The following is a 25,267-nucleotide window of genomic DNA, read 5'->3' as shown; positions in this document are numbered from 1 at the left end:
CTCTATAATCAAGAAATTAAAAAAAAAGAAAAAGAAAGCAAGAAATGGTCTGTGTTTTCCAGCATCTTATAATCCACCAGAGGAAACAGAAATAAATAATTTTTCAGGGGAGAATGGGGAGAGGATGAGAAGGGAGCCTCACGTTTGTTGATTTCCTACTTCATGCCAGGTTTACATAGGACCTTGGCATAGATTATCTCATTTAATCCTCTCAGTAATTCTGTTAGGGTAGGTGGTGGTATTCCCATTTTTCAGATGAAGAAATGAAAGCTCAGAAAAATAAGTAACTGGCCTGAAGAGACAATAGCCAGTGAGAGACGAGTCAGACTTCCTAAGGATTTCTCAGTCCCCTACTCTCTGTCTCTGTCATTCAGGCCCTGGTTCAGGCCTTTGTTGACTCTCTCCTAAACTATTACCCTAGCCTCCCTCTGGCCTTGCTTTTCCTGATCAACCCCCTTAAATCTAGAAACTTAAATATCTTATAAATCTTGAACCTATACCCCTGTCACAGTGGTCTGCCCACAATGCAAATCTCACTTTTTATTTTTATAATTCTGAGTTATTTGAATGTTTACAAGTTAAGGCTATGCTGACTTTTGTAATTCAGAGTGTTTTTAAACTAAGAGTACAGATGTTAGCCATCTCCCATGTTCCTCACTGTGGAATTATCTAAGTTCCTTGGCCTGGCATTCAAGACCCTTCAAGACCTGCCTTCCTTTCCAGCCTCATTTTCTGCAATCCATCTGCTCCCATTTTATAGTCTTTTAAAAAGATTCCTTTAAAAGGAAAAAAGAGAGAGGGGGAAAAAGGGAAGAAGAAACAATGAATTATCAACTACTTATGGCTCCTCTCAGAGCATACTCTCACACCTCCATGCCGTGCCTCTGCTGGTCCCCTGCCTGGAGAGCCCTTGCCATCCTTGTAGCTGAGCATTAAGGCCCAGCTTAGGGATTTCCTCCTCCAAATTGGACTAAGCGCTCCTCTGAGCACTTACATGCAATAATATACATGCATATATTATTGCCTACCATGTTCTAATGAAAATTATCTATATCTCTTAAATTAAAAGTTCTTGGAAGGCAGAAATCATGTATTCTTGAAGTTCAGTAAATGTTTGTTGAATGATTCATGCCTGTATTTTCTTTACCATTTCATGCTGTTGGTACACAGTGAATATAGAAAAGGAAGGAATGAAGGCTGTCTCTAGGGAGTGGGAGCCCAGGTGGGAATAGAGAGGGTCATGGAAGGCTGCATAGAAAAGGGTACATTTGAACCAGGTTTTGAAAGATGCTATGGTTTCATCTAGCAGAGAGGGACACAGGAATAGGCTTATGGGCTCACACATGCTTCAAGCTCATGATCTTGGCCTCAGCGCATCGTACTGTAACCAGAAGTGCTCAGTCTAGTAGGGAAGGTGTGATTATGGGATGGATAAAGCACAAAACTAAAAATTCCACAGCTGCGGGTGGCTTTGTGATAGCATATCCAGAATTCTTATTTTCTCTTAGTGCAGTAAGATTGGTATTTCACATATCAGGTTGCCATATCTTAGGAAATAAAGGCACAGCCAGCCAGCCAGCACTTTTGACCACCTAGGAGACTAGAACCCCCACTTGGCTCATTAAGAAATCATGCTATGATATTGGGTTTTCTAACCAAGTGTAGTGGGGCCATGCCATTGCGGGGGAGCTCCAAGGCTCCCACTCAGACTTCAGAAAGAGTAGCTTCACATTTTTTAAAATCAGTTTTACCTTTTCTAGTTCAACATAAGATTTTGTTTGAAGAGTTCTACTGCAAAGGGAAAAAATTGATTATTGCGTCCAAAATATTTTGCAAAATGTGATATCTGTTATGAATGTCCCATTGTGATAGTGGATTTACCTTGGTAATCTGAATGAGTGAAATTTAACTCTAAACAAGGCACTCTGGTGTTCTCCTAAGGTCTGAGTAATTTTTAGTACTTGAAGAATAGGGACTATCAAATTACTGACTAGAATTACATTTAAAATTTTCTCTAAGCATACAACTTGGGATATTTAGTTATTCCCACTCTTAAAAGTCATTCGATATGGTTGAGCAATATAAGGAAGAATCTCATTGTAACAGCTTATATTTTTAGCTCATTTAATCCTGTGACAACTTGGTGAGGTAGATACAGTCATCCTTGTTTTACAGATGAGGAAACTGAAGCTGAGAGGTTGTGATTCGCTGAAGAGCACACAGGTGTAAATAGAAAGAACTGAGACTTAAATCCATATTTTATGGTTTGAAATCCACTTCTTCTTCCATATATCATCATGTAGTTCTAAGTATGCCTAGGGCCTGATGTGATGTAACAGTGGAGAAACCTTCACACCACCTCACTTTCTCTTCAAATAGTACTCTCAGTGTTACCGTTTTTGTATGTTGGGTTTCTTTGTAAGATTTTTATCTTGAAAACCACTGTGCCACAGTAAGCCTCTACGCCCACTATCACTGCTCCCTTCACTGAGGGAGCAGGAAGTCCTGGGCACTCTCTTGGTGTCCTAAAAGTAAGTTAATTTGGGTTTTTCTTTTCCTCCAGAATAGCTGGATGGGCAACAGATATTTTTGAGTTTGGTTTCTTTTCCCCACATAGTGTCGTGTGTTTCTCTGCTTTAACTTTACACTGATAGTTTCCCATTACCCAGATGAGCACGATACAGTGCGGTTTTTACAGGAATGTCTCCATATTACAGACAGGGATCAGATAGGATCCTCAGCCTGCAGAGTAGAAATGCAGCTCATTAGCCAATTTGAGTCCTTTGAGCCCAGGAGCTTCCGATGGCTCTTTCGATGACAAAACCATTCAGTATGCAAAGGCTTACTTCTTTCCCTGATTAGGAACTCCTTATTGACTAAATTTACCACCGATTCAAAATACGCAGTTGATTGGTCTTATCCTCATTCTCCAGGTTACACTGGGAAGGTGAGCTGCAGTTCACCCTGAAGGTGCAGTTTTGGCCTTTTGGACTAATTTTTTTCCTTTCAAGTGTGGACTAAGCATAAATGAAGTTTGGAAGCTAAAAATCAGAGCCCACTTTAAATAGTTCTCAAAGAAATTATCTTTCGGTTGAGCACAATCACTTAAGCCTGCCTTCACCGTGCAAGTAAAAAACTCAGATGGTATATTTGTTTGTATGAACCACTTTTCATTCCTAGCAAGAATGTGCTTTGTGGCTTGGAATGACAATGTGAAGGTAGCATCAAATTGCTCTTATGTTTCTTTGGCTGCAAATTCTCCCTGCATTCCAGGGTTGAAAATACAGAAATCTACGGAACTCTTCTTTTTCTAAAAACAAAAAAAAGCACACAAAAAAACAGGACATTGTGGAAAGAGACCACTGGTATGTTGTTTTTCAGGGAGGTTCGGCTTCTCACTTTTTCCCTGAGATGTAGATTTGAAGGGCTGTAACCTAGAGCAAGAGTTTCAGAGTTGTAGATTATTAAACATAAAATAAGCTTTTCATCCCTTAGAGGTTGTATGTCTCTGCTGTGAGTTGCTGATAAGTTAGGTCAAGGCTCCTCGAAGATACCATTACTTGTCATGGTTGTTCAGTGTACTTTTTAGGCTCCACTGAGGGTGTAATTTCTTATTTTCCATGTTAATTGTAGACACCTAGAAGGTCCTTCTAACTACCAATCTGTTTTCCAGAACCATTTTACAAAGTAGCAAGGGGCTTAGGGCTATAGACAAATATGTAGACATATTGTCTACCCTTCTAGGATTCAGTTTTTGTATTACACCGTTCTGTTCAGCCTGCTTTGAGGTTTGTGACTGTTCAGAGTTTTCCAACAAGACCCTTAGTTATAGAACATAAACAGAGTGTCCAAGCTATGGAGGATCTGTCTCCATCTCCAAGAGCAAGCACCTGCATATAACCCAAACCATCCTGAGGTGGAGGATGGGGAGGTGAAGAATGCGATCTTTAATAGCCAGTTTTTCTGACCATTTATGTCACTTTTACCCACTGATGCCTTGGTTTCTCTGTTCTTTCAGGTAAATATGCAGAGGACATTTTTGGAGAGCTCTTTACTCAGGCAAACACCTTTGCCTCTCGGGTAAGCTCCCTTGCTGAGAGGGTTGACCGCCTACAAGTTAAAGTCACTCAGCTGGATCCCAAGGAAGAAGAAGGTAAGGAAGCTGAGCTCAGCATTTGCAGGCTCTGTCGAGCAGTTGCTTAGAATTTTTTTCCTGATTTATAAAGAAAAGTGAAGGGAGAAATCACAGAGACCTATGGAGTTCTGCTTTGAAATGACACAAGTCTGGGTGGTATAGAGAAACCTTTCTAGCTCAACCACACTCCCCCACACTCCCTCTCTCCCATTCCCCCAATTCCCTCTTCTCAAGTTCCCCCTCCCCCAGTCTTACTTTGCTACCATAAAAGTACTTGGAAGATTCATTTCTCCTCAGGAGAGGCCTGCTAGATCTAGCCACATAGTAAACCTTTGTGTTGCCTCATTTTGTTCAGTCGTGAAATGGCTGGGCTGCTGACAGCCTTGTGGGGCTTCCCCAGAGGCAGAGAAAAAAACCTGGCTGCAGACAGCCGCAGCCAAGAAATGTAGCAGCTGAGGCCTCTCCGACTGGTGTGACTCAGTGTTTGCTCAAACAGCCTGTCGTCCATTTTCTAATGCCTCCCATCTCCTCTCAGTGTCCCTACAAGGAATCAACACCCGAAAGGCCTTCCGAAGCTCTACCATTCAAGACCAGAAGCTTTTTGACAGAAACTCTCTCCCAGTACCTGTCTTGGAAACGTATAACACCTGTGATGCTCCTCCGCCTCTCAACAATCTTACCCCTTACAGGTAATCTGGCCAGCTTCTCCTTTCTTTGGCCTGTGGTTAACAATATTAGATTGTCTTTTTATTTAAAGATATTGTTTACATCAGAGAATTGTATAAAAAAGCTTACTACCTACCCCAGAGTTGCTTGTGGCAGCAGAAGCTAACATTTACCACATAAACATTGTCACTTATAATTGTCGGGTTTCTGAAATTCCTGGTAAACGTAATATATATTGAAAGTTTGCTATAGTACTGCATGCTGCAGAGTTTAATTTGGTGTAGCCAGGTCCATCTTGGATTCCTTCCAAGGAATTTAGTTACTATAGAACCAAAAGGACTTTGTTATAAGACAGTCCTATAGCATGCATCCCAGGGGCAACATTCTAGCAAGGCTCCCACTTACCCAGAAACCACTGGGTTACCAGATGTTTGGGCGTGTTAGTGGGGCCAGCCTTGTGGACTGGCTGCTTAGGGCCCTGAGGGTCCTTCCAAGTCTTGAGGAGTGACTGGCATTCTTCCAAATGAGTATTGTTCACTTTTTGAACATCCTTTCAGCATTCTCCTCTGAAAGGACCTACACTGCTGTCTGGATTTAAAAAAGGCATGTAGACACCTTTAAGCCCTTCCCCTCTAATGGTCTGGTAGTGTTATCGTCCTGCAGATAACCACTGAGTGGGGGGCAGAAAGCGAATATTTATCTTACTTGCATCCATAAATATCTTTGGAACAGGTAAAAAGTAATTACATATAGCTGGAGGCAGATATGTTCTGTGATACATGGGTATACAGCAAAGTAGAGCGTGGCGGGGTGGGAGGGCAGGATTCAAGGACACCTCCCCGATCCAGGGAATGGGAGCATGGTAGCTTCTCACACAGATACCAGGAAAGTATATAGCATCTATTCTATATTATTATTGTGTGAAATTATGTCTCTTGGCTTTCAAAGGGGCCAGCTGGCATAGTGGGACAGAGATTTGACTCTGCAGCCTCTATCATTTAGTTGGATTTGGGTAGAGGACTTGTGGGGCAGAAGGGAGTAGACATTGATTAATATCGAAGGGAGTATGGTAGGGTGTTGTAGGATAGGATAACATATAAAACAAGTTTATTTTTTAGGTAATGGTATTTTCCTTTTTAAACTTCTCCTTTCAATTATCTGAATTTGGCCCAACAGAAATGAGCAGAGGTGTGGCTAAATCAACAAGATTTCATATAAAAATCATGAGTGTTTGATTTAGAAATGCTTTCTGTATGTTGTGATAGGATTGGAAGCCAGGGCATAGAATTGCCTTTCCAATTCTTTTTAGTTCAGACTAGCGTTAAATAAATGTCCACCCCTAAGCACATGCTTTCTGGAAAGTGAGAGAGACTTGTGCCAAAGTGCAGGATTCTGACCATTATCATTGAGTCTAGCAGATAACTGCTACCTTAACTTAACACTCATTCTATTCTGTCACAGCCACTAAGAAATGGCAATTAAATCTTGCGGTTTGTCATAAAACATCTGGCCATTTTCTCAATGGGGTCCTCTGGTGGTTGGGGGGCTGGGGGCAGAGGCTGAGCTATGCTAGAAGAGAGCAAGAAGGTGGAGTGCTATGGTTATCTCTTTTCACAGAAGAATAATAGCTGCCCACATGTACACATTGATGTGTGTCTATATACATATGTACACATGTGAATCTACACATGTGTGCACACGTTTCAGGTGGGTGGGAAGCCGCACATGATGTATAAAGGGGCCAGGGGAATTGGTGCGGAGACACAGAACCAGTGGCAGAAACCCCCTCTGATGTGCCAGGCTATCTGGATATTCTCAGAGATGGCTGTGGCCATGCAGATCATTAGAAATAATCAGGATCCCTGCTGCTGTAGCCCATTCTTTGTCCTGACCATGCAAATTCCTCTACCAGGAATTGAAAGTAAGGCTGAGGTTCTTTAAAAGCCAGATAAATAAAGGGGTGGCATTCAAGGGGCATCGGAATGCTGGTACGGGAGAGGAAGTATGCAATCAATTTGAATGACTTCTTGATTCCTTAGTGTAAAAACTGCTAACTGGTAGGTATTTGGAATATTGGATTTGGTTAGGAGCTCATCTGTCTACTGACAGCTACTTATCTTCATTTCTATCCCAGGGACGATGGGAAAGAGGCACTCAAATTCTACACAGACCCTTCGTACTTCTTTGATCTTTGGAAGGAGAAGATGCTGCAGGACACCAAGGATATCATGAAAGAGAAGAGGAAGCATAGGGTGAGGGGAAAGGGGCCTCTGTTCTACACATCAGTAGGCACGATTGTGGAGGGGGGATAAAAAGGAAGCCAGCCTCATGTGAAGTAATCATTGCAAGTAGCTGCTTGCTTAGATGCCAGGTGAAACTCTTTAAAAAAAAAAAGTGTCCACTCCAAGCACAACCAAGATGAAAGTATAAATCACACCAAAAATGCATTGGTTCCCCCCAGCGCTATTAACAATTGAGTATATTCAGGCTGAGTTTTAGAAATTGACTTTTCTATTCACCATTTATTTCTCTTGCAATTTGCACCTGACTCTGCTGGACATTCAAGCTAGGCTAGTCCCTTCCCTGCCAGTTTTGCAGCTCATTTCTCAGAGATCAGCCCAAGGCCCTACAGTGTTTGATTTGCAACAGGAGCACTTTAACACCTTCACTACTGGTGGGCGGGGCGGGGGAGGGACATAGGCCTAGTTTCAGGGGATGCTCCTCTCACCTTAGAATCCCAGTGATGTGTATAAGCATATGTGACCTACCAGTTGCAACCTCACAATACCATTAGCATGGCTGACAGGAGGCCCAAGAGAGTGCCAGGGGCCAGTGCAGCTACACAGACTGAAGAATCCCTCATTGGTTGTTTTGTTTTGTTTTAACTATTTCCTTATATCTGCCTCAGATATCTACAGCTGTCATTACTTTTCATTTCTCTTGACTAACCTTTGTGGCAGAGCCAGAAACAAGGAGCTCTTTACTAACTTCCTAACAATTAGAGCTGCTCAAAAACATGAATGAATTACTCAGAAAGGTAGTAGGTTTCCCATCACTAGAGGTGTTTGAGGATGGAATTGAGTGAATGTGTTTAAGCCCAGAAGGTGGTTTGGATTAGGTGACTTCTATGTCACTTGAAACCCAGTAATTCTATAAATTCTCTCATTTCTATATGCAAATCATTTCTTGGGGGTGCGTCCATGAAGGTGGATGGAACAGTAGAGAACTTTGGAAAATGTTTTACAACGGATCATCTCTTTCTTTTCATTATAGAAAGAAAAGAAAGATAATCCAAATAGAGGGAACGTAAACCCACGTAAAATCAAGACACGTAAAGAAGAGTGGGAGAAAATGAAGATGGGACAAGAATTTGTGGAATCCAAAGAAAAGCTGGGGCCTTCTGGGTAGGTGATGCTTTTGTACTGTTGGTAGCATCCTTTGAAGGGGCTGGAAACGTCACTCTGACAGCTTTGGTATTAACACCTTTCACAACCCCTGAAGTCTGGCTCTATGGCTTAGATCAATACCATTGTTAATCAGCTACTTTAAAGTGCATCCATCTGGTGATTAAAATTTGCTAAATAAGTCAAGATTCAGCAGTTTAAATGAGGTGACCAAAGTGGTCTGGAAAAGAAAGTCCATGGCCTCTAGTGCCTGGACTCTGCCAGACACTGGTTGTCTAAGGGCCTCAAAGGAAAGACTGGAAAGGAAAGAAAAGTGGTCTTGGGAGCCCTTCACCACCAGAGCATTGATTTGAAGGTAGCGCCAAAGAGCTGGGTCTTTCACAAGAGCGGGGAGGGCCAGGCAGAGAATTTGTGTGCATCACCAAAGCAACTTTTCAGTCGGCCTTTGTCAGTCTCCAGAGAGAGGCTGGCCAAGGGACTGAAAGCAGACCTCGGAGGCAGTGTGGGAAAGGTCGCTCAGCCGGTATTGAGGCTATATATCTCCATAGAGAAATAGTAGACGTCAGTCTGACCCCGTTTCCCAATTCCAGATCACACTAGAGGTCTAAAGGCAGGGGGCGGGGAATGGTTTAAAGCTCGGTTTGATGCTCATCCTAGTGTCCAACCTGTGTGACATTCAAAGTCAAGTCACCACGACTGCTTGGTGTGAATGTCGCCCTGGTTTTTCCCCTAAATACATTGCATCCTGGCTGTCAGAGAACCATGCCAGCCGATGCCGGGTGTCTAGGAATGATAAAAGGAAAGAGTTGAGTTGTTCTTGCTTTTAGAAATAACTCTACCATGAAAATCTTGACTTTTAAAAATCTTGACACTTCTGACACTCGTTCTTCCTGGATTAAGAGATTTGTTTTAGAGAGTTATGAAGATGGTGAAAGGAAAAACGAACCTTTCTCTCTATGGGAAAGTCAGCCCTGAGGGTACCTCCGTTACCTTCACCTCCCAGTAAAAGGGCCGTTTTATTCTGTGGTGTCCCATCCTGTTCAGACAGGTCCTTGTCATAGGTTCAGTGACTCTAAGGCCAGAAGCTTGCATATTTAGTATATGCCAACTATTTTGTGGGGTTGTTTTTTTTAAATTATTTTTAATCTTTAAAATTTTTTTGTAGATTGGGAATAGTGAAAATAAGGGCTTTGCCTCCCATTTCCCTGTTGTCAGAGAGATGTGGAATTGGGCTGCATGGCTCTCTACCTGGACATGCTTGTTGGCAGACCCGTAAAGAGATGTGCCAGGCCTATAGGGCTCCAGGCCTCAGGGATTTTCCACATCAGAGCATCATTTGATTCAGTTAGTTCCCTCCAGCTCTCTTCTCTCTGGGGTCTTTTTCAAATGTGTTCCTCAGAACCCAACAGTGGAAAGAAGGGGGTGGGGGCAGGACAGGCCACATTTTGGAGCTGCTGCTTGGTGAGGGGTTTTTTTGATTGATTGATTGATTGATTGATTGATTGATTTTTGCTTTTTTTTTTTTTTTTTTTTTTTTTTTTGCTTGTTTAGAGGTTTGTTGTTGTTCACCCAGAGCAAATTCACCCAAGGCCCAGTGCTCTGAGGAGCAGGTTTTCATGAGGCAAACCCTAGCACCACACCTTAGCACCCTACTTTAATTGGCAGCTCGTTTTGTTATAGGTAGGAGTCCTGACAAAGAGACCATGTATAACTACCACGCAGCACCTTGCATTTGTCCTCAGTTTGGTTTGGTTTTGCAGTCAAATGCCGCCTTGGCCTTTGAGCTTTCCAGAGGCTTGCCGACCTCCAAATCAAGCTGTGTGCCAGTCACGTTTATAGCTCACTAGCCTTGGGGCTTGGCTTTGCCCTTTGCCACAAGACAGACGTTGGGATTTGGGTATAGGCTGCTCCTAACATTTGGGAGAGAATTGAAAAGAACTGCTGGGGGTTTTTTGTTTGTTTTTGTTTTTAATCCTCACCTGAGGGTATATTCATTGATTTTAGAGAGAGATGAAGAGGGGGAGAGAGAGAAATATCAATGTGAGAAAGAAACATAGATCAGTTGCCTCCGATACACGCCCCAACTGGAGACCAAACCTGCACCCTAGGTTAAGTATGTGCCTTATCCGGGATTGAACCTGTGACCTTTTGGCATACAGGATGGTATTCCTACCTCTGAGCCACACTGGCCATGGCAGAACTGCTGGGTTTTTGACAAAGCCAACATTGAGAAAAGAACAGCATAGTTTTGATAATCTAGGTTAAATCCTATTCCTACAAACAGTCCAGCAGAAATACCTGGGAGATGGTAACAATGGAATATTAGTCCGAGAATAAAATTTTAGTATAACAAAAACTATATGGGGAATATACTTACTTTATTTCTCTCTAATAGTTTTTGTGTCATATACATTTTTGAGGGGTCTTTTAAGAAGAGCATCACTCTGACATTTTAAATGACAGTTTTCGCATTGGGTTCGTTGTCAGGTATCCGCCCACCTTGGTGTACCAGAACGGCAGCATCGGCTCTGTTGAAAATATGGATGCAAGCAACTACCCACCACCACCACAGTCAGACTCCGCTTCTCCGCCTTCTTCCTTCTCTGAGGACAGCTTGCCTCCACCGCCAGCAGAATTCAGGTAAATGGCGATACCTTTTCCATCTACTCTGGGTGGTTAAAAAACTGAAGAACAAAACCAGCATTCCAAATCCAGGCCAGGACCGCTGAAATGACTTCAGGCAAATCTCTCTAGATGATAGAAGTAATTAATATTTATCAAGTGTTTGTAAGGTGCCAGGCATTATACCAAACAGTATATATGGTATTAAATTCCCACAAGAGCCCTCTTGAGATAGGTACCCATTTTACAGAGGAGTAAATGGCAAGACTCAGAGAGGTCAATGAACTTACGTAAGGTCACAGGGCCTGTAAGAGGCAGAGTCCAACTGATTGGAAAGCAGCTCAGTGACTACAGAGCCTGTGTTCTTTACTACTATCTATACCTGAAAAAACAGACGTCACCAAACTTATCTCTTGTATTTTACTTAGCTTTAACTCAGCATGAATTGAAGTGGTATAATTTACTATCCATGAAATATTTATGACACCTTGTCCAATTATCTAGGAACCTAGCAGACAGTCACCTTTTTCTCCTGTTGCTTCTGGTTCATTTCACTGTTGGATAGACTCTCCAGAAAGAAAGAAACAAAGGGAAAAGAGAGATGAAACTTAGAATCTGTTTATTTTGATATTTGTCAGTGTCCCTGGCAGAAGTATACAGGGACAGAGTTAGCAAGTAATGGCTGACAAGGGCCGTTAGGAGTGTTCGAATTTCAGTTTCCTCACAGTTACTTTTAAATTTCTGGTGCCAGGTACACCGTTCTCCTTGGACACTGTTCTATCAGAGATTGGATATGTTGAGGGTCCCTCAGATGGAAACCTAAAGCAATACTCTAAGCATCCCTCCTACCCCCAGACCCATTTTTCTTGGCTCTTGAAACCACTAATCCCAAATCTTCTGCCTCTCAAATCGCTTCCTGCCGGTTGTCGTGTCAGTTGCAGCTAAGGCTTGAAGGTCTGTGGAAAATTCTAAGATGGATGCTTTCCTAAGGAGTAGCTGTTAGTGTGGGGCAGATACAAAGGTGGAGAAAAAAGCTCTCAGCCTCACACAGGGCCTGAGACCTTGCAGCTGACCATACCTGACCCAGGAGAGGTGCACCTTACTCTCTCAGCCCAGCTCAAGTCTGGTGGCACATTCATTTCCTGTCTCTGCTGACCCTCAGACCCTCCATTCTTTCTCAAGTTTTTACACATGAACACTGAAAATACCTTTGCCTAAATCTGTATCTCATTCAGGTTTGGTCACCTTGGCTTGGGTTACCTGCCCTCATAAGATCTTGTGAATGTCAGTAGCCTGAGGAACAGAGGGTGGGTGGGTGGTAGTTCTTTCTTGCAGGCCTTCCTACTCCTGGCTCCTGGATTAAACTGACTGTTCCTGCCCTGGCTGGAGTGGTCCAGTGGTTTGGGCGTTGTCCTGCAGACGAGAAGGTCACTGGTTCGATTCCTGGTCAGGGCACATGCCTGGGTTGCAGGCCAGGTCCCCAGTTGGGGGCTTGCAGGAGGCAGCCAATTGATGTGTCTCTCACACATTGATGTTTTTTTCCTTCCCTTTCCCTCTCTCTAAAAATAAATAAATATTTTTTTTTAAATTTAAAAACCTAACTGTTCCTTTTAGAGGGAGGGTTCAGGAGAGTACCTTTTCTTGGAGAGGGGAAAGGTTTGAGAGGTACCTAGGAGATGATCTTGGCCAGCCCTTTTCTACTTCTTCAGGTAGTTTTTCCCAATTTCTGTTTAGACTCCTCTGCTGATGGGAAGCTCATTACCTTACAAGGCTGCGCATTTCATTGTTGGTCTGTTCTGACCATTTCCAGGTTTTCCTTTCCATGTGAGCCCAAATGAAATGATACAGCCAACCAAAATGAATCTAGGCTTATAGACTGGCTTACCTATAGGTGGATATTTGCATCCTGAAAGTAACGGTGGGTCTTTTTTCTTTGTCCTTTTAGCTACCCAGCGGACAACAACCAAAGGGGGTCTGCCTTGGCTGGACCCAAAAGATCCAGTTTGGTCAGCCCAAGCCATCCCCCACCAGCTCCTCCTCTGGGCACTCCCCCGGGCCCCAAACCCGGCTTTGCTCCACCCTCCGCCCCTCCGCCTCCACCTCCAATGATAAATGTCCCACCTCCACCACCACCTGGAGGATTTGGATCCCCAGTGACCCCACCGCCACCTTCACCACCCTCTTTCCCACCTCACCCTGATTTTGCTGCCCCTCCACCTCCTCCCCCACCGCCGGCAGCTGACTACCCAACTCTGCCACCACTTCCCTTATCCCAACCAACAGGAGGAGCGCCCCCTCCTCCCCCTCCTCCCCCTCCTCCCGGGCCGCCTCCTCTCATTTACACTGGTGCAGACGGGCAGCCTGCTGCACCGCCGCCGCCGCTCTCTGATACACCCAAGTCCAAGTCCTCCTTGCCTCCTGTGAGCGATGCCCGCAGCGACCTGCTTTCAGCCATCCGTCAAGGTAAAGCCCAGTGGTGGTCCGGGACCATGAAGCATTGTCTTTCTGCGGCTGGATGGCTGATTGGAGGGTGGGTGAGGGGCCTGTGCCCTTCCCAGGGAATAGCTTTCATTGGATGGAGAGAGACTGGGACTTCAGGCCTCAGATCAGCCTGAAGAAAGACTTTACCCTAAAAATACAGGCATTTAGATTTCTTTCCACCCTGGTTTAAGTAAAGAATTCGTGACCTGGGATCTTTGAACTCGAAAACTTTTGCTTTGTGTCTCTTTGCATCCTTTTCGTGCCCCAGAGAAAAACAAGAATCACTGCCCTGAAAGGTACTTCTTCAGCTGAACTCAGTCACTCCTTGTCCTTCACTTTTTTGCCTTTCACATCCTTCCTTTTTACCCTCTTTCCCTCTTTCTCACCCTTCCCCTTCTCCCCTTTTTGTCCCCGGTCGCTGTCCCTCTTTTGTCTCCTTTTCTCCCCTCCTTCCTCCTTTCCCTCATCATTATCTCACCCTCATGGAGCATTTACTGTCTTTCTGTCAGAGGCCAGGTCTGGTGCTCAGGGGCTAGAGTGGTTTCCTCTGTCTGTGATCCTCAAGGAACAGAAGCGTTGTCTAGAGGAGACTACCTAGGGCAGCTGAGCTCAGTGGCAGTCGAAGAGTCAGGCCAACCGTGTGCCCGCTCGGGGGGCTCTGATGGCCTGTTCCCACTTGGAGCCTCATGAGAGGTTCCGTCCTTACCAGCCTGAGAGTTTGAAACAGGGAAGGATGGCAGGCTTTCTTTCAGACTCACCTGTTGCACCAGTGCTACCATTTCATAAACCTTGGTTTTTATTTTTTCCTGCTACTTCCTTTTCTGAGGGTTCTTTTTTGCTGTCCTTTCCTGTATGCTACCGGCCAGTGGCCATTTCCCCCTCCCTCAGTCCTGGAGAGAGTCTGAGATTGACTCACCTTCTTAATGACCCTTCCCTCTCTTCCACCAGGCTTTCAGCTGCGCAAGGTTGAAGAACAGCAGGAACAAGAGAAGAGGGATGTTGTGGGCAACGACGTGGCCACCATCTTGTCACGTCGCATTGCTGTTGAGTACAGTGACTCAGAAGATGACTCCTCTGAGTTTGATGAGGACGACTGGTCGGATTAACTCTTTCTGCCTTCTGCCCACCTCTTTTCTTTCTACCTGCCTTCTTTGACGCCTGCCCCAACAGTCCCATGGGGGGGAAAGGGAGGAGAAAAAAAGAATTCCAAGGGGCCAAAGCCTTCCCTGAAGCTACCAAAGATATATCAAAGTGCTCCCTCCAAATCAGCATGTATTTTCCACCTCCCATAGTCAGGCCCCACGGGGCCCCTGAGATATTCCCTCTTCCCTTCAAGTGACTGTTGCATATTGAAGAGAAGGGAAAACCCCAAAGCTGATCCTTTTGAGTGGGCTTAAATTGGAGTTGGTGCCTTTCCCTAAAAGCCATTTTCAACTGTGGTCTTCGCTCAAAATCCTTGCCCTCAGCTACTTTGAATAATGCCAGCCCCCTCTGGTCCTAAAGCCTGCATGGACACAGCTGGCCCCTTTCCCATGCACTGAGCAGGCCACATGCCCCAGCAGCCAGGTTGCCACACCCTTCGGCCCTGGTCAGCAGAGTGAGGCTGCCTTTTGCTAGGCTGTTTCTGTATTTGCATCCCTTTATTCCAGGAGCCATCATGCCCCTAAAAAAAGTCTCAACCTTTCTGCCTAGAAATGATGCCTTTCGGAAGACTGAGGTGGCCGCCTCCCTCCCAGGCTGCCTGAGGGTGGGGGTTGAGTGTCCTTTAAATGCCCCTTCCTCTCCCTCAGGTGCCTCTGGGCACCATAGCCCAGTTATGACCTCTAATACCCATGACCAAACTAGACCTGGAACTGCAGGACTGGAAGAACAGTGGGCCAGTTGGGTCCCACCTTTTTAATGATGCTGAAGTCTAGGGATGGGAACTGACTTGCTCAAGGTCACGCAGTTGGATCGTGACAAGGCTAGAGCCCCGGGTTTCTGATTCCAAGTCACCTGTGCTTTCTGGGACCAAATAGTGGGCACCTACTGGAGCCTGGGCAGAGCAGCCTTGACTCTGCTGCCCCAGACCTCACCTTGGTGAGGTCCCAGCGGGAGAACTCAGGGCCTGTGCCAGGCCTGTCGGTGCTGCTCAGACCCTTGTATGTAGCCTCTTGTAATTCTGTGCTTCCCCTTTGCTATCACCAGCCAACCACATGGCGTTGGGAGCTGCCCTTCTGGGGGACTAGAGGTAGTGAGAGAAGGGAGGGGGTGGGCAGCTTTGACAGGTGCTGTTTTCAATTCCTCTGCAACTCCTCCCCCTTTTATTTCCCCAATTTAAGCATAGGTTCTGCCAACTGTAGAAACTTCAGTCCCTCAAGCTGGCAGCCACTGCAGGTAGCTGCCTGGGGGGCCTGGCAGCCGTGAGGAGGACTGAAAAGCAGAGGGACTCTGGGTCTTGTTTCCAGCTCCCCTCCTCACTACACACAGTGATGTTCCCTCCCTCCCTCCCTCCCCCTTTTTCCCAGAGCTAATACACAGGTGCTATTATTCAGAAAAAAAACTGGTCAGCTTTGGCCGGCAGTGAGGCTTCTTCTCTTCTGCCCTAACTATTGTGCAGCCTCTTATGCAGAAACCGGCTTCTCCTGGCTTCTCCTGCTTTCAGAGCCCTGAAACAAAGAGAAACAGGATCTGTCTCTACCCAGCACAGCAAATGGTTATAGTAATTGCCAAAGCCTTCATAAACCCCTCCGGCTTGAGGAGAGTGTGTAATCATGGGTACTGCCGCTGTGCCCTGGCTGAATGCTCCCCCTCTGCCTTTTTTTCCTTGAACTAGGGCCGAGACTGAGCTTGTAGGGCCAGCACGCCCTCCTGTTGGGACTGCTCCGGAGTGTGCCCTCCTCCCTCTCCCCAGGTCAGGTGTCTCTGGCACAGGGCCAGCACCTGGCTCTGGTGCTGAGCACACCAGGCTGTGTGTGCCCCTCCCTTGCTTCCCACCTTGCACTTCGGAAGCTGAAGGTACATTTTTCAGAACCCTAAAATGGCCGTGGAAGGTGCCCCTGGCTGCAGCCCAGGAGTGGCTGGAGAGACAGGCAGAGGGCAGTGGTTCCCCAAATAGGAGTCCTGGGGCCTGGCCAGGCCAGGGTTTGGGCCTAATGGCTTTGACCGAATTACCCCCATCCCCCTCTTTTCCGGAAAAGGGGGGAGCCAGTGCCACTCTGACCTTGAAGGGGGCGGTGTTGGCCTGGCTTCTGGAATGGACAGTCCAGGATGGAAAGGTCTGGGGGCAGGAGGAGGTGGGGAGGGGCACTGCTTGCGGAAGGTAGGATTAGATCATTAGCTCAGTGACCTCCTAGGGTTTCGATGTGCTGTGTTCTCATCCTACAGCTGGTTTGGTAATGATCTGCAAGTCCCGGAGAGCAACAGCACAGCTCTGCCTGACGCTCTCATTAAAATCTATGCAGCCAAGCTCGGAGCTTTGTAGCAGCCGGCCTTGGGAAGCCTCCTCAGCTGGGGGGTGGGCTGGGGCCCAGTCAGCTGGGAGGCCCTCTGGGCTCTACTTATGCATGTGTGCACCCCGCCCCCCATGCTTCTTTAAACCCAGAGCCCTGTAAGATGATAAAGGACCTATGCAGGTAATCATGTGTCTTTGGAATCCTGTATTTGTAGAATACAAAGTTTAGTGATTATTTATACTGGGCCCGTAAGGACTCAAGTACTGAAGCCAATGAGCCACCTCCTTTCCTGGTTTGCTCAGCCCAGGGGACCTGCCCCCATTTCTGTGGCCCAAGGGCCCAGCTTCCAGCCAACAGGCAGTGTCAGAAGTGACTGGGGGCTTTGCCCAGGTTATGAGATGAGTACATTCCAAAGGAGCAGCCTCCGGGAGGGGGCAGGCTCTTCATCCCTTGGAAGCTCAGCAGCCAACCCAAGCTCCCGCTTGCCTTTGGAAGCTCAAGTGCCCTCAGAAACGACCCTGGCCAATGTCGCCGCAGAGCTGAGGCAGTGTTGTCAGGGCTAATGTGAAATCTCTTCCCGTGGCGCCAATCCTCCGGCTCGGCAGTGCCAGCTTGGACAGATTCAGGTCTCTGTGGCTTTGGTGACCCTGCTTAAGCATTCCCATCGTGTCCCTCTGCTCTCAGAGTGCCTCCCACTGCAGCCCCTCACCTGACTGGAGGGCCTGGGGATGGGGCAGTGGCCCAAGGCCAGGGGCTCTTGCTCAGGAGACATGTCAGCCTTCCTTGGGACATCAGGCTTTGAGCTCCGCTGGGGTCCAGCGGACCTGGGGACCAGGTGTTGCTCAGAGACACGCCTTGTTCTGTGCCTCAGTGAGTGCTAGGGAACAATGTATATTAACTTTACTCAGTTAACTCACTTGAGAAACTAACCAATTTTTACTTACTGTCTAGAATGATGTACGTGTAGGAGAGTGAGCCATAATGCTCCCAAAGTGCCTTTTCTCTGATATAAACATATTTATAAGGACCTATTCCAGTGGATTCTTAGGTGTGTTCACCACATCAAGATTTTAGAGAGTGAGCATAGCACATACGTAGTGGGGATACAGTCTGAAAATGTGTCCCTTTCCCCCAGGGTTGGGAAAGGAGCTTCAATTAGAGATCTGAGCAGTGGGCTTAGGTCAAATCCCAAAGTGACCCCTTTCCCTTTGCCGTACTACTCAGGTCTTCAGAAGGATGTCCAGTTTTTTAAAGCCCTGTGGCTCCCAGCCTGGTCTTGCTTCCCTGCCAGGCTTGTGTGTACCACATTAGCTCCCCAGTGACCTGAAAGATGTCATGTAACTGTATACAAGCCAATATTTTAAATAATTTGATAAAACCTTTGTAGCCACTCAGCCACCTCTGGGGTGCGTGTGTATGTGTGTGTGTTTTAATGGGAGAAGTGGTTAGAAACAGCAACATGGAGAGTCACAGGTGGTGGCCAGAGCTCTGGAAGGAGGTCCGGTGTGGGTGGGCTCGGAAGGCGGGAGGCCTTGGAAGGCGGGAGGCCTCGGGTGTGGATGGTGCGTCCTGTTCTGAAGGTGGGAATGAAGGCTGGAAACCAGTTTGATTTAGGAGGAAGCCCAAATTGAGGGACCTAGAGGCGTAGATCCCCAGGCCCCCACAGCTGAGTGGAGCCTGTTGGGACCAGGGGCGATGAGCTGCTGGTAACTTCTTGGGTCAGGCAGAAGAGGCGTGCAGGCTGAATGCTGATGCTGCCTCCCAACATCTGGCCGGCATCTTGTCTGCCTCAGATCCAAGCAACTTACCTTAAATAGAACGATTTACAATGAAATCCAATAAAAGGTTTAGGCTGCTGTAAGCCCCTCTCCCAGGCAACGGGACTGGGTTTATATTCTGACCCCCAAAAATGACCTACCCAGGAAGCAACGGTTGTGGTTGTTCCGAGCACAGCTGCTGTGGGTAACTGTCCCTGGGGGTAACTTATGAACAGACACCCAGTTCCAGGGCCAGCAGAAGCAGTGAGGTGGCCTGGGAGAGGGGCGGGAGTAGGGTTGGTGACTCTGCTGGTCACGTCTCTCCTCTTCAGCGAGTCACCCACTGGCGTCCCAGGAGAGGGAGCAGAAGTTTTGAATTGTCAGCAACTGCTGCGCCAGCCACTCTGAGCTCATTGCTGGAGGTGGGGGTGCAGGGGAGGGGGCGCGGGAGCCGGCTCGCCCCTGTGGAGCCCCTCGCTCCACCCGCCTGCTCAGGCCTGTGTTTAGTCAGCACTTGGCTTCCCAAGGCCGGTGACTGACAGGCAGCCAGACACCCGCCCTGGGAGAAGACAAAATGGTGGTGTCTGGAGCCGCCCTTGCTGGGGAACTGGAGGGAAGGAATGTGATTCTGGGAAGCGGGAAGCCTGAACTTGAATTCTGGCTTCTCTGCTTGAAACTATGACCTTATGCAGGTCACTTCACCCCTTGGGCTAATCCTGAGAAGAATGAGCGTTTACTGAGTACCACTACCTGTCCCAAACTGCATACACTTTATTTCAGCTTTATGAGGCAAGGGTCCCCCATTTAACACTTGAAAAAACAGGTTCAAAGAGGTAAAGTGAATTTGCCTCCTAAGATCACGTAACTGGCCAGGAGCAGAGTCACAAACGTGAGTGTCCAGCCAGAGCTGGTACTCAGTTCACCGTGCAGTTTAAACAGCCTTCTGAGCCTCTCCGTCCAGAATCATGGTCTTTAGTTGTAAGGAGCATATTAAAGGTTTTCCCTTCCTGTCTGCTCACTTCCCGGTGCCCAATTTTACAAGTAGCAGTTTATTTTGCTTTAAAATCAAGCAGTCTGGAGTGAAGGCCTAGCTATTGTAGACTTTCAGAGTTGAAAGTACCCTGATCTTTCCCTAGGTTACTGTCTGGGGCTTCCCACAGACACACCCAGCTTAGTACATGTGCACACACCTGTTCAGATGCATGCATTCATGCACACATACACAAATACGCACGTCAGTAGGCACACTTGAGAACCCAGGCCCAGGAACACTTGCACACTGCACACAGAGCCCTGCTCTTGTGCCAACAAGGACACGGATCCGTGCACAGTTACAGGAATACACAGAATTGCAGGCAAAGTTCTCAAGAGCCACCCCGCCCTTCGCACTGCCAGTTCCTCACTGCCCCCTCCTGGCCGCCCAGTGGCCAGGGCAATCTGGCTCTTAAGTTCTGGGGGTGGTTGTCAGCTAGTTCCCCGGTAGATCACAAGGCTGAGAGCATTTTCAGGTGCTCACCATGGGCCGGCCCTCAGTCCCAGGGGATGAGGGTATCTACAGGGGGTTCTGAAGCTGGAGGACAAAAAAAACAACACAACTTTCACACCCAAAGAAATCTCCTGATAGGACTGTCAGTACCGTACCTCCTCCCTTACCTTGGCCACTGTGCACACGCTGTGTTAGTAAAGAGGAGCAGACCACCTGGCTGAGGTCAAAGGTCAGGCCTTTAAGCTCCCACCTTGCTGCCCCCTCTGTAGGTCTCAGCTTCCTCACCTATTCAGTGAGGAGTTGCACACGGTGATGCAGGCGGGCCCATCCACTCTGGCATCTCACTGCCTTGGGAACTAACGCCTCCCCCAGATGCATGTGCCTGAGCAAAGCATCCATAAACATGAACCCGACCCACAGACTCCTCAGACCAGTCCCTTGGAGGATTACCAACACAATGCTTTTTATTCCTATTTTACAGTTGAGGAAATGAGACACAGAGAGGCACAATAACTTGCCCAAAGTCACACAGCACGTTGGCATCAGGCATGGCAATAGAAAACTTAACAATGCACAGGCTGCCTACATGAGAGTAGGGCCCCCTATGGGCTTGAGCCCAGTGCCAAGGAGATAGGAACTATAGAGGCTAGAGCTAGAAGCTCTGCCCTGTCTGTCTGGGAGTCATGAAGGCTGAGGGGAGCTCAGAAGAAGTCCCAGGCTTAGGCATTAACATGGAGGTAGGTAGGAAAGGCAACTTGGAATCTGGGTGGGTTCCACCACTCCCCATGCCGGTGAGTAGCCTGCACCAAACTTAAGCTTTCTTTTCCTCTGCAAAGCCAGAGGCAGACTACAGGGGTTTCCCCCTATGCTGCGGTCACCTGGTAGCTTGTTCATCCAAGTATTTACACACATGTGAATGGGGTGTACATGCATGCCTAGACCCCACTATGTGCACTCACACATGTGTATGGTCGTGCATGCCTGCAAGTATACTTAGTACATTCATAGGCATGTGTAACATGTAAGTGTGCTTACAAGCCTGTATACATACATGACTGCATTTGTGCATTTAGGTGAAGTGTAGATGTACATATATGAATGGTCTCAGCATATCTGGCAGGTGCATTTATGTACATGTAAGGTTTTGCTTGCATGCCTACTAGGTTTGCTCATGAGTGTACTTGGGTGCGTGCAAATGTTCACACTCATTTGTGTGAAGAAGTGGGTTGGGCATGTCTGTGTGTGTGTGTAGATGTGCATGAAGGGATGGCTTCTTGGGACTGTATACACGTGACCTCCCAAGAAAATATGTCAGTTTCCCCCAGCCGTGGATAGGGGGTGCCCTGCCTGGCTACAGCCAGCACTCGGCTTACAGCACCCCCACCCAGCCCCTGCACTCTATTCCCCAGATCCCATCCTGCTTGGCCAATTTGCAGCCTCTCGCTCCCAGCTCCTGAGAAGGCCTGCAGCAAAGTCAAGGGGCTGGTGGCCAATTAGCGAAGGGGTTAATCAGGGATCTGGGGACCCCCGGGGGACGACAAGCCAGAAGGCAGGCACTGGGGTTGGCAGGAGCTGGAGCCGCCTGTCATGAGGCTGGGGGAGGGGAGAGGCAGGGAGGGGAGGCTGAACCAGCTTGGTGGTGCTAGAAACCAAGGGGGTCTGCCTGTGAATTCATGATTGCTGAACATTAACAGCAGTGGGGAGCCTATGTGACTGTACACTGTGTGCTAAAGGGCATGTACAGGCCCTCAAGTCGTTAACTGTGGTCCTGTATGCAAATGTGTGTACATGACTATGGATACTATCTGTATCCACGTGTAGTTTCATGTCTCATATATGTGAATGTGCAATGGTGTGCAAATGGCTGTGGGTATACAAGCATGTCTGAACTCATGCACACATGTATACAAGGCTAGGTCTGTGTATGTACATGTGTGCAAGGGTGTGTGTTTCTGCATGTTACCATGTGCACATGAGGTTGGCATGGTCTGTATAAATGTATGCAATGATATATCTGTGTGTACAAATGTCCCAGTGTGCAGATGCATATGGTTATACATGCATGTTTGGGTGAGTATGCTTGTGCGTGTTCTCTGAGCGGCCAGGGGCCTAGACCCCCACATGTATTTCTCTGTGTGTCTTTGTGTATTTGCCAGTGTGCACGTGCTAGTGTGCATGTGCCTGTGTACGCACAGGTCTCAGCATGTAGGGAGCTGAGGGATGCGGGGCTGGAGGGCTCCGGGCTCCAGGAGAGAATCTGACAGACGAGATTTGCCGCAGCCCCCGGCCCTGGGAGCTTGTTCTCCAGGCTGTGGAAGCTGTGAGCCCGTGAACTCATCTTATATTAATAGCTGCTGTCTCCACACTTAATGCAGGGGAGGCGGCCATGGCCCCAGCAGGAGTGCGGCACTTGGGGCTGCCCCCCTTCCCCGCTCGGTACCTGGGAAGAAGGGGAGGAGATACGGTCCCCACCTCCACCCCAGGGCCTACTCCATCAGGAAGACAGGGCTCTGGGCCCCAGCCCATGCTCCCCCTCCCTGCCCTGCCCCCTGTCCAGGGAGCCCAGCTCATCCTCCCAGTCCTCCCAGCCCTCTGTAGCTGGGTGGGGCTTGCATATGGAGTTGGAAAACTGGCAGAAGCAGAGGCTGGAGGCCTTGGCTACTCACCCCCCAAATACACACACACGCCCACCCCTGCCATGTTGTCCTGAGCAGCCGCAGGCTGGGCCCAGATGCGTCTAAGGCTGAAAGAAACATAGAAGGCTTCAGTTTAAGGGGCCAGACATGTCCCTTCTCTCAGGGACCCTCAGTTGGAGGGAGGATTTGCAGCCTTGCCTTCAGGGGCCCCCATTCTCACAAAGAAGGCAAGACTTCTCTGCAAGTTTTACTCAAGGGAAGTGTAGCCAGGTGTGTTGTATAAACCATATATTCACAGCTATACAAGGGCTTAGCCAAGGGGGCTTCGTGGTGGTATGCAGTGAGGTCCTGAGATGTATCTGAAGAACCTGGGAGGAGGGAGAAGCCATCACGTACACACATAAGCTTCAACCCGGAGGTAGATTCAGATACCCCTCAGGGTGGGCCCAGGATCCAAGGCAGAGACTCCAGATGCAAGCCCCCAGAAATACTTAATATCTACACAACTGCACCCAGACAGACAGTGGGAGATTCACAGTTTGGGCCCCACCACAGCCCGCACCCCAAGATAGGAGGCGGGCCAGCCGTAAGCCCTGCTGAGCGCTGGAGCCAGGGAAGCTGGAATGAGGAAGCCAAGGGCAGAGCCCATCAAGGGTAGGTTGAGCACTGGTCCCTCTCCTTCTGGGTCTTGGTGGGGGTTTCTGGGGAGCATGGGGAGGCAGTAAGGAGGTCCTTCCCTCCACTACTCTTCTAAAAGGCCTAGGGGTATCCTGGAGACCCCCCAACTCTTCCCCAGCCTGGAGACAGAGCTCCCTGCTCTGGTTTTCTTATGTGCTGTTTCTGAGCTGCTCCTGAGACCCACTCCCTCACCCAGGAAAGGATCAGATTTGGAGTCAAATGGACCTGGGTTCAAATCCCAGCTCAACTTCTTATGAACTGTAACTTCATGCAAATCAAACGTCAGCTTCAGTAAGGTCTTTCTTGGGCACCCTCATTTAAAGATTAAGCATGCTCCCTGTGTCCCAGCCCTACTTTATTTTTCTCAGAGGACTTGTCACTCTCTGACAGAACCATATTTTTAAATTTAGCTCTTTATTACTCTCTCCCCTGGCTAGAATTTAAGCTGTCCACAAGGACAGAAGTATATGAATGAATACCTATTACTCTTGGAGCCTCAACTCACTATTCTGTAAAATGGGGAGAGCAATAGTACCAGCCAATGGGTCCTGTGATATTGTGTGAAATGTTTGGCACAAAGCCTGCTGTGTAGGGGTCTTTTCCTAGAGACCTTCCGGGAAGGTGGGGAGAGAAGATAAGGCTCAATCTGCCCTGGTGGGGCCTCCCCACTTTGTGCCTGGACTGGAGCCACGTGTAGCTTAGCCAGGCCTGCTCTCCACCGGCTCTGATCCAGCCCCTGCTGGCTGGCATGTTTACACCCCTGGATTCCTACAGCTGCTAATGGGGAGGAATCTTGAACACCAGGCAAAAGGGCTCTACATCGGGAAATAGAGAAAGACCTGAGCCCAAGGCTGGCACAGCTGTGTAAGTTTGAGGGAATGGCTGTTCCTCTTCGGGCCTCGGTCTTCCCAGATGTATGGTGTAGAGGTGGGCCAGAATGCTGAGGCCCCTCCTCCAAGCTTCGGCCTGGGAGGCTGGGAGGTGTGGCTAATCAGAGCTTCCTCTTCAGCCACACCCCAAAGCTGCTCTGGTCCTTGCCCGGTGAACACAGTGTTTCTGATTCCAAAATCCCTAACTCAGGGTCCTGCACACTTATGTCTTCAAATGTACATACTTATCAACACTCACCTTTGCATGAAAAATAAGCTATTTCAGCTTCAGAATGACCAGAACCCGTCCAACCACCTCCCAAATGTGACTGCTGGCTCTGAGAAAGAACCCCAACAGAAAGAAGGGTCCAGAATGTCTTAGACCCAAGGCTTGGGAGGAAAGGAGATGAGAGGCCATTGGGCCAGTGGACGGAGCTCAGGTTCTGGAGACATGTTCCCTTGGGCAAGTCACCAATAATCCCTCAGCCTCAGTTTTCTTTTCTGTAAAATGGAGAAGATATAACCTGTGTCCTGGGATCTTATTAGGAATAAATGAGGCAATGCATGTAGTGCACTTAGCACAGTGCCTAGCACACTGTACACACCCATGATTAGAAGGGGCTGTTTTTAAGTAAATTGACATGCTCTGAGTGTATACTTCATGCCAAAGCCCCAAACTAAAGCTAATGTGGGCAGAGTGTGGGCATCTTCAACCCAAGAAGGGCCGAGCATCGTGGTTCCTGTCCCCCCAGGGCAGCTGGGGTCCTTATCTGGCAGTGCTGGAGTCTGAGCAGAGGGACCCATCAGGTTGGCATCCTGGGATGGGAGTGTCACCTGTGTCACTGCCAGCCACACTCCACTCTGGATCTCCAGCTTCCCATGTCCCCCGACAGGCACCTAGTGTGGGTTAGTCCTCCCATTCCATGCTTTCCCATGCCAGGCCCCACTCCACAACCTACACACACACACACACACACACACACGCGCGCGCGCGCGCGCGCGCGGAAAGGAACATTTATTACAAAATCATTTTTTATTTAGGTTTGGATCAGGGACAGGAATAGGGAGTGCACTGGGGGCTATACCCAGATTGGCAGAG

The 25,267-nt window shown here is 48.0% G+C and overlaps 1 protein-coding gene across 3 annotated transcripts in view; it reads left to right on the top strand.

Moving 5' to 3' along the window:
• WASF2 (WASP family member 2) overlaps positions 1 to 18,152 on the top strand; it is a 66,972-nt gene extending 48,820 nt beyond the window's left edge. For all 3 annotated transcript variants that reach the window (XM_054571816.1, XM_054571815.1, XM_054571817.1), the window contains 7 exons: positions 4,019 to 4,153; positions 4,671 to 4,824; positions 6,936 to 7,053; positions 8,075 to 8,205; positions 10,693 to 10,845; positions 12,773 to 13,290; positions 14,257 to 18,152. In XM_054571816.1, coding sequence (XP_054427791.1) covers positions 4,019 to 4,153; positions 4,671 to 4,824; positions 6,936 to 7,053; positions 8,075 to 8,205; positions 10,693 to 10,845; positions 12,773 to 13,290; positions 14,257 to 14,414 — 1,367 coding nt within the window. In that variant the 3' untranslated portion in view covers positions 14,415 to 18,152. The remainder of the gene's footprint in view (positions 1 to 4,018; positions 4,154 to 4,670; positions 4,825 to 6,935; positions 7,054 to 8,074; positions 8,206 to 10,692; positions 10,846 to 12,772; positions 13,291 to 14,256) is intronic.
• Positions 18,153 to 25,267: the final 7,115 nt, after the last annotated feature.

The sequence above is a fragment of the Pteronotus mesoamericanus genome, unplaced genomic scaffold, assembly GCF_021234165.1.
Source record: "Pteronotus mesoamericanus isolate MK-2021 breed Mesoamerican mustached bat unplaced genomic scaffold, CSHL_Meso_final contig_221, whole genome shotgun sequence".
Lineage (NCBI taxonomy): Eukaryota > Metazoa > Chordata > Mammalia > Chiroptera > Mormoopidae > Pteronotus > Pteronotus mesoamericanus.
Note: the sequence above shows the minus strand (reverse complement) of the source record. Positions and strands in the feature narration are given on the sequence as shown.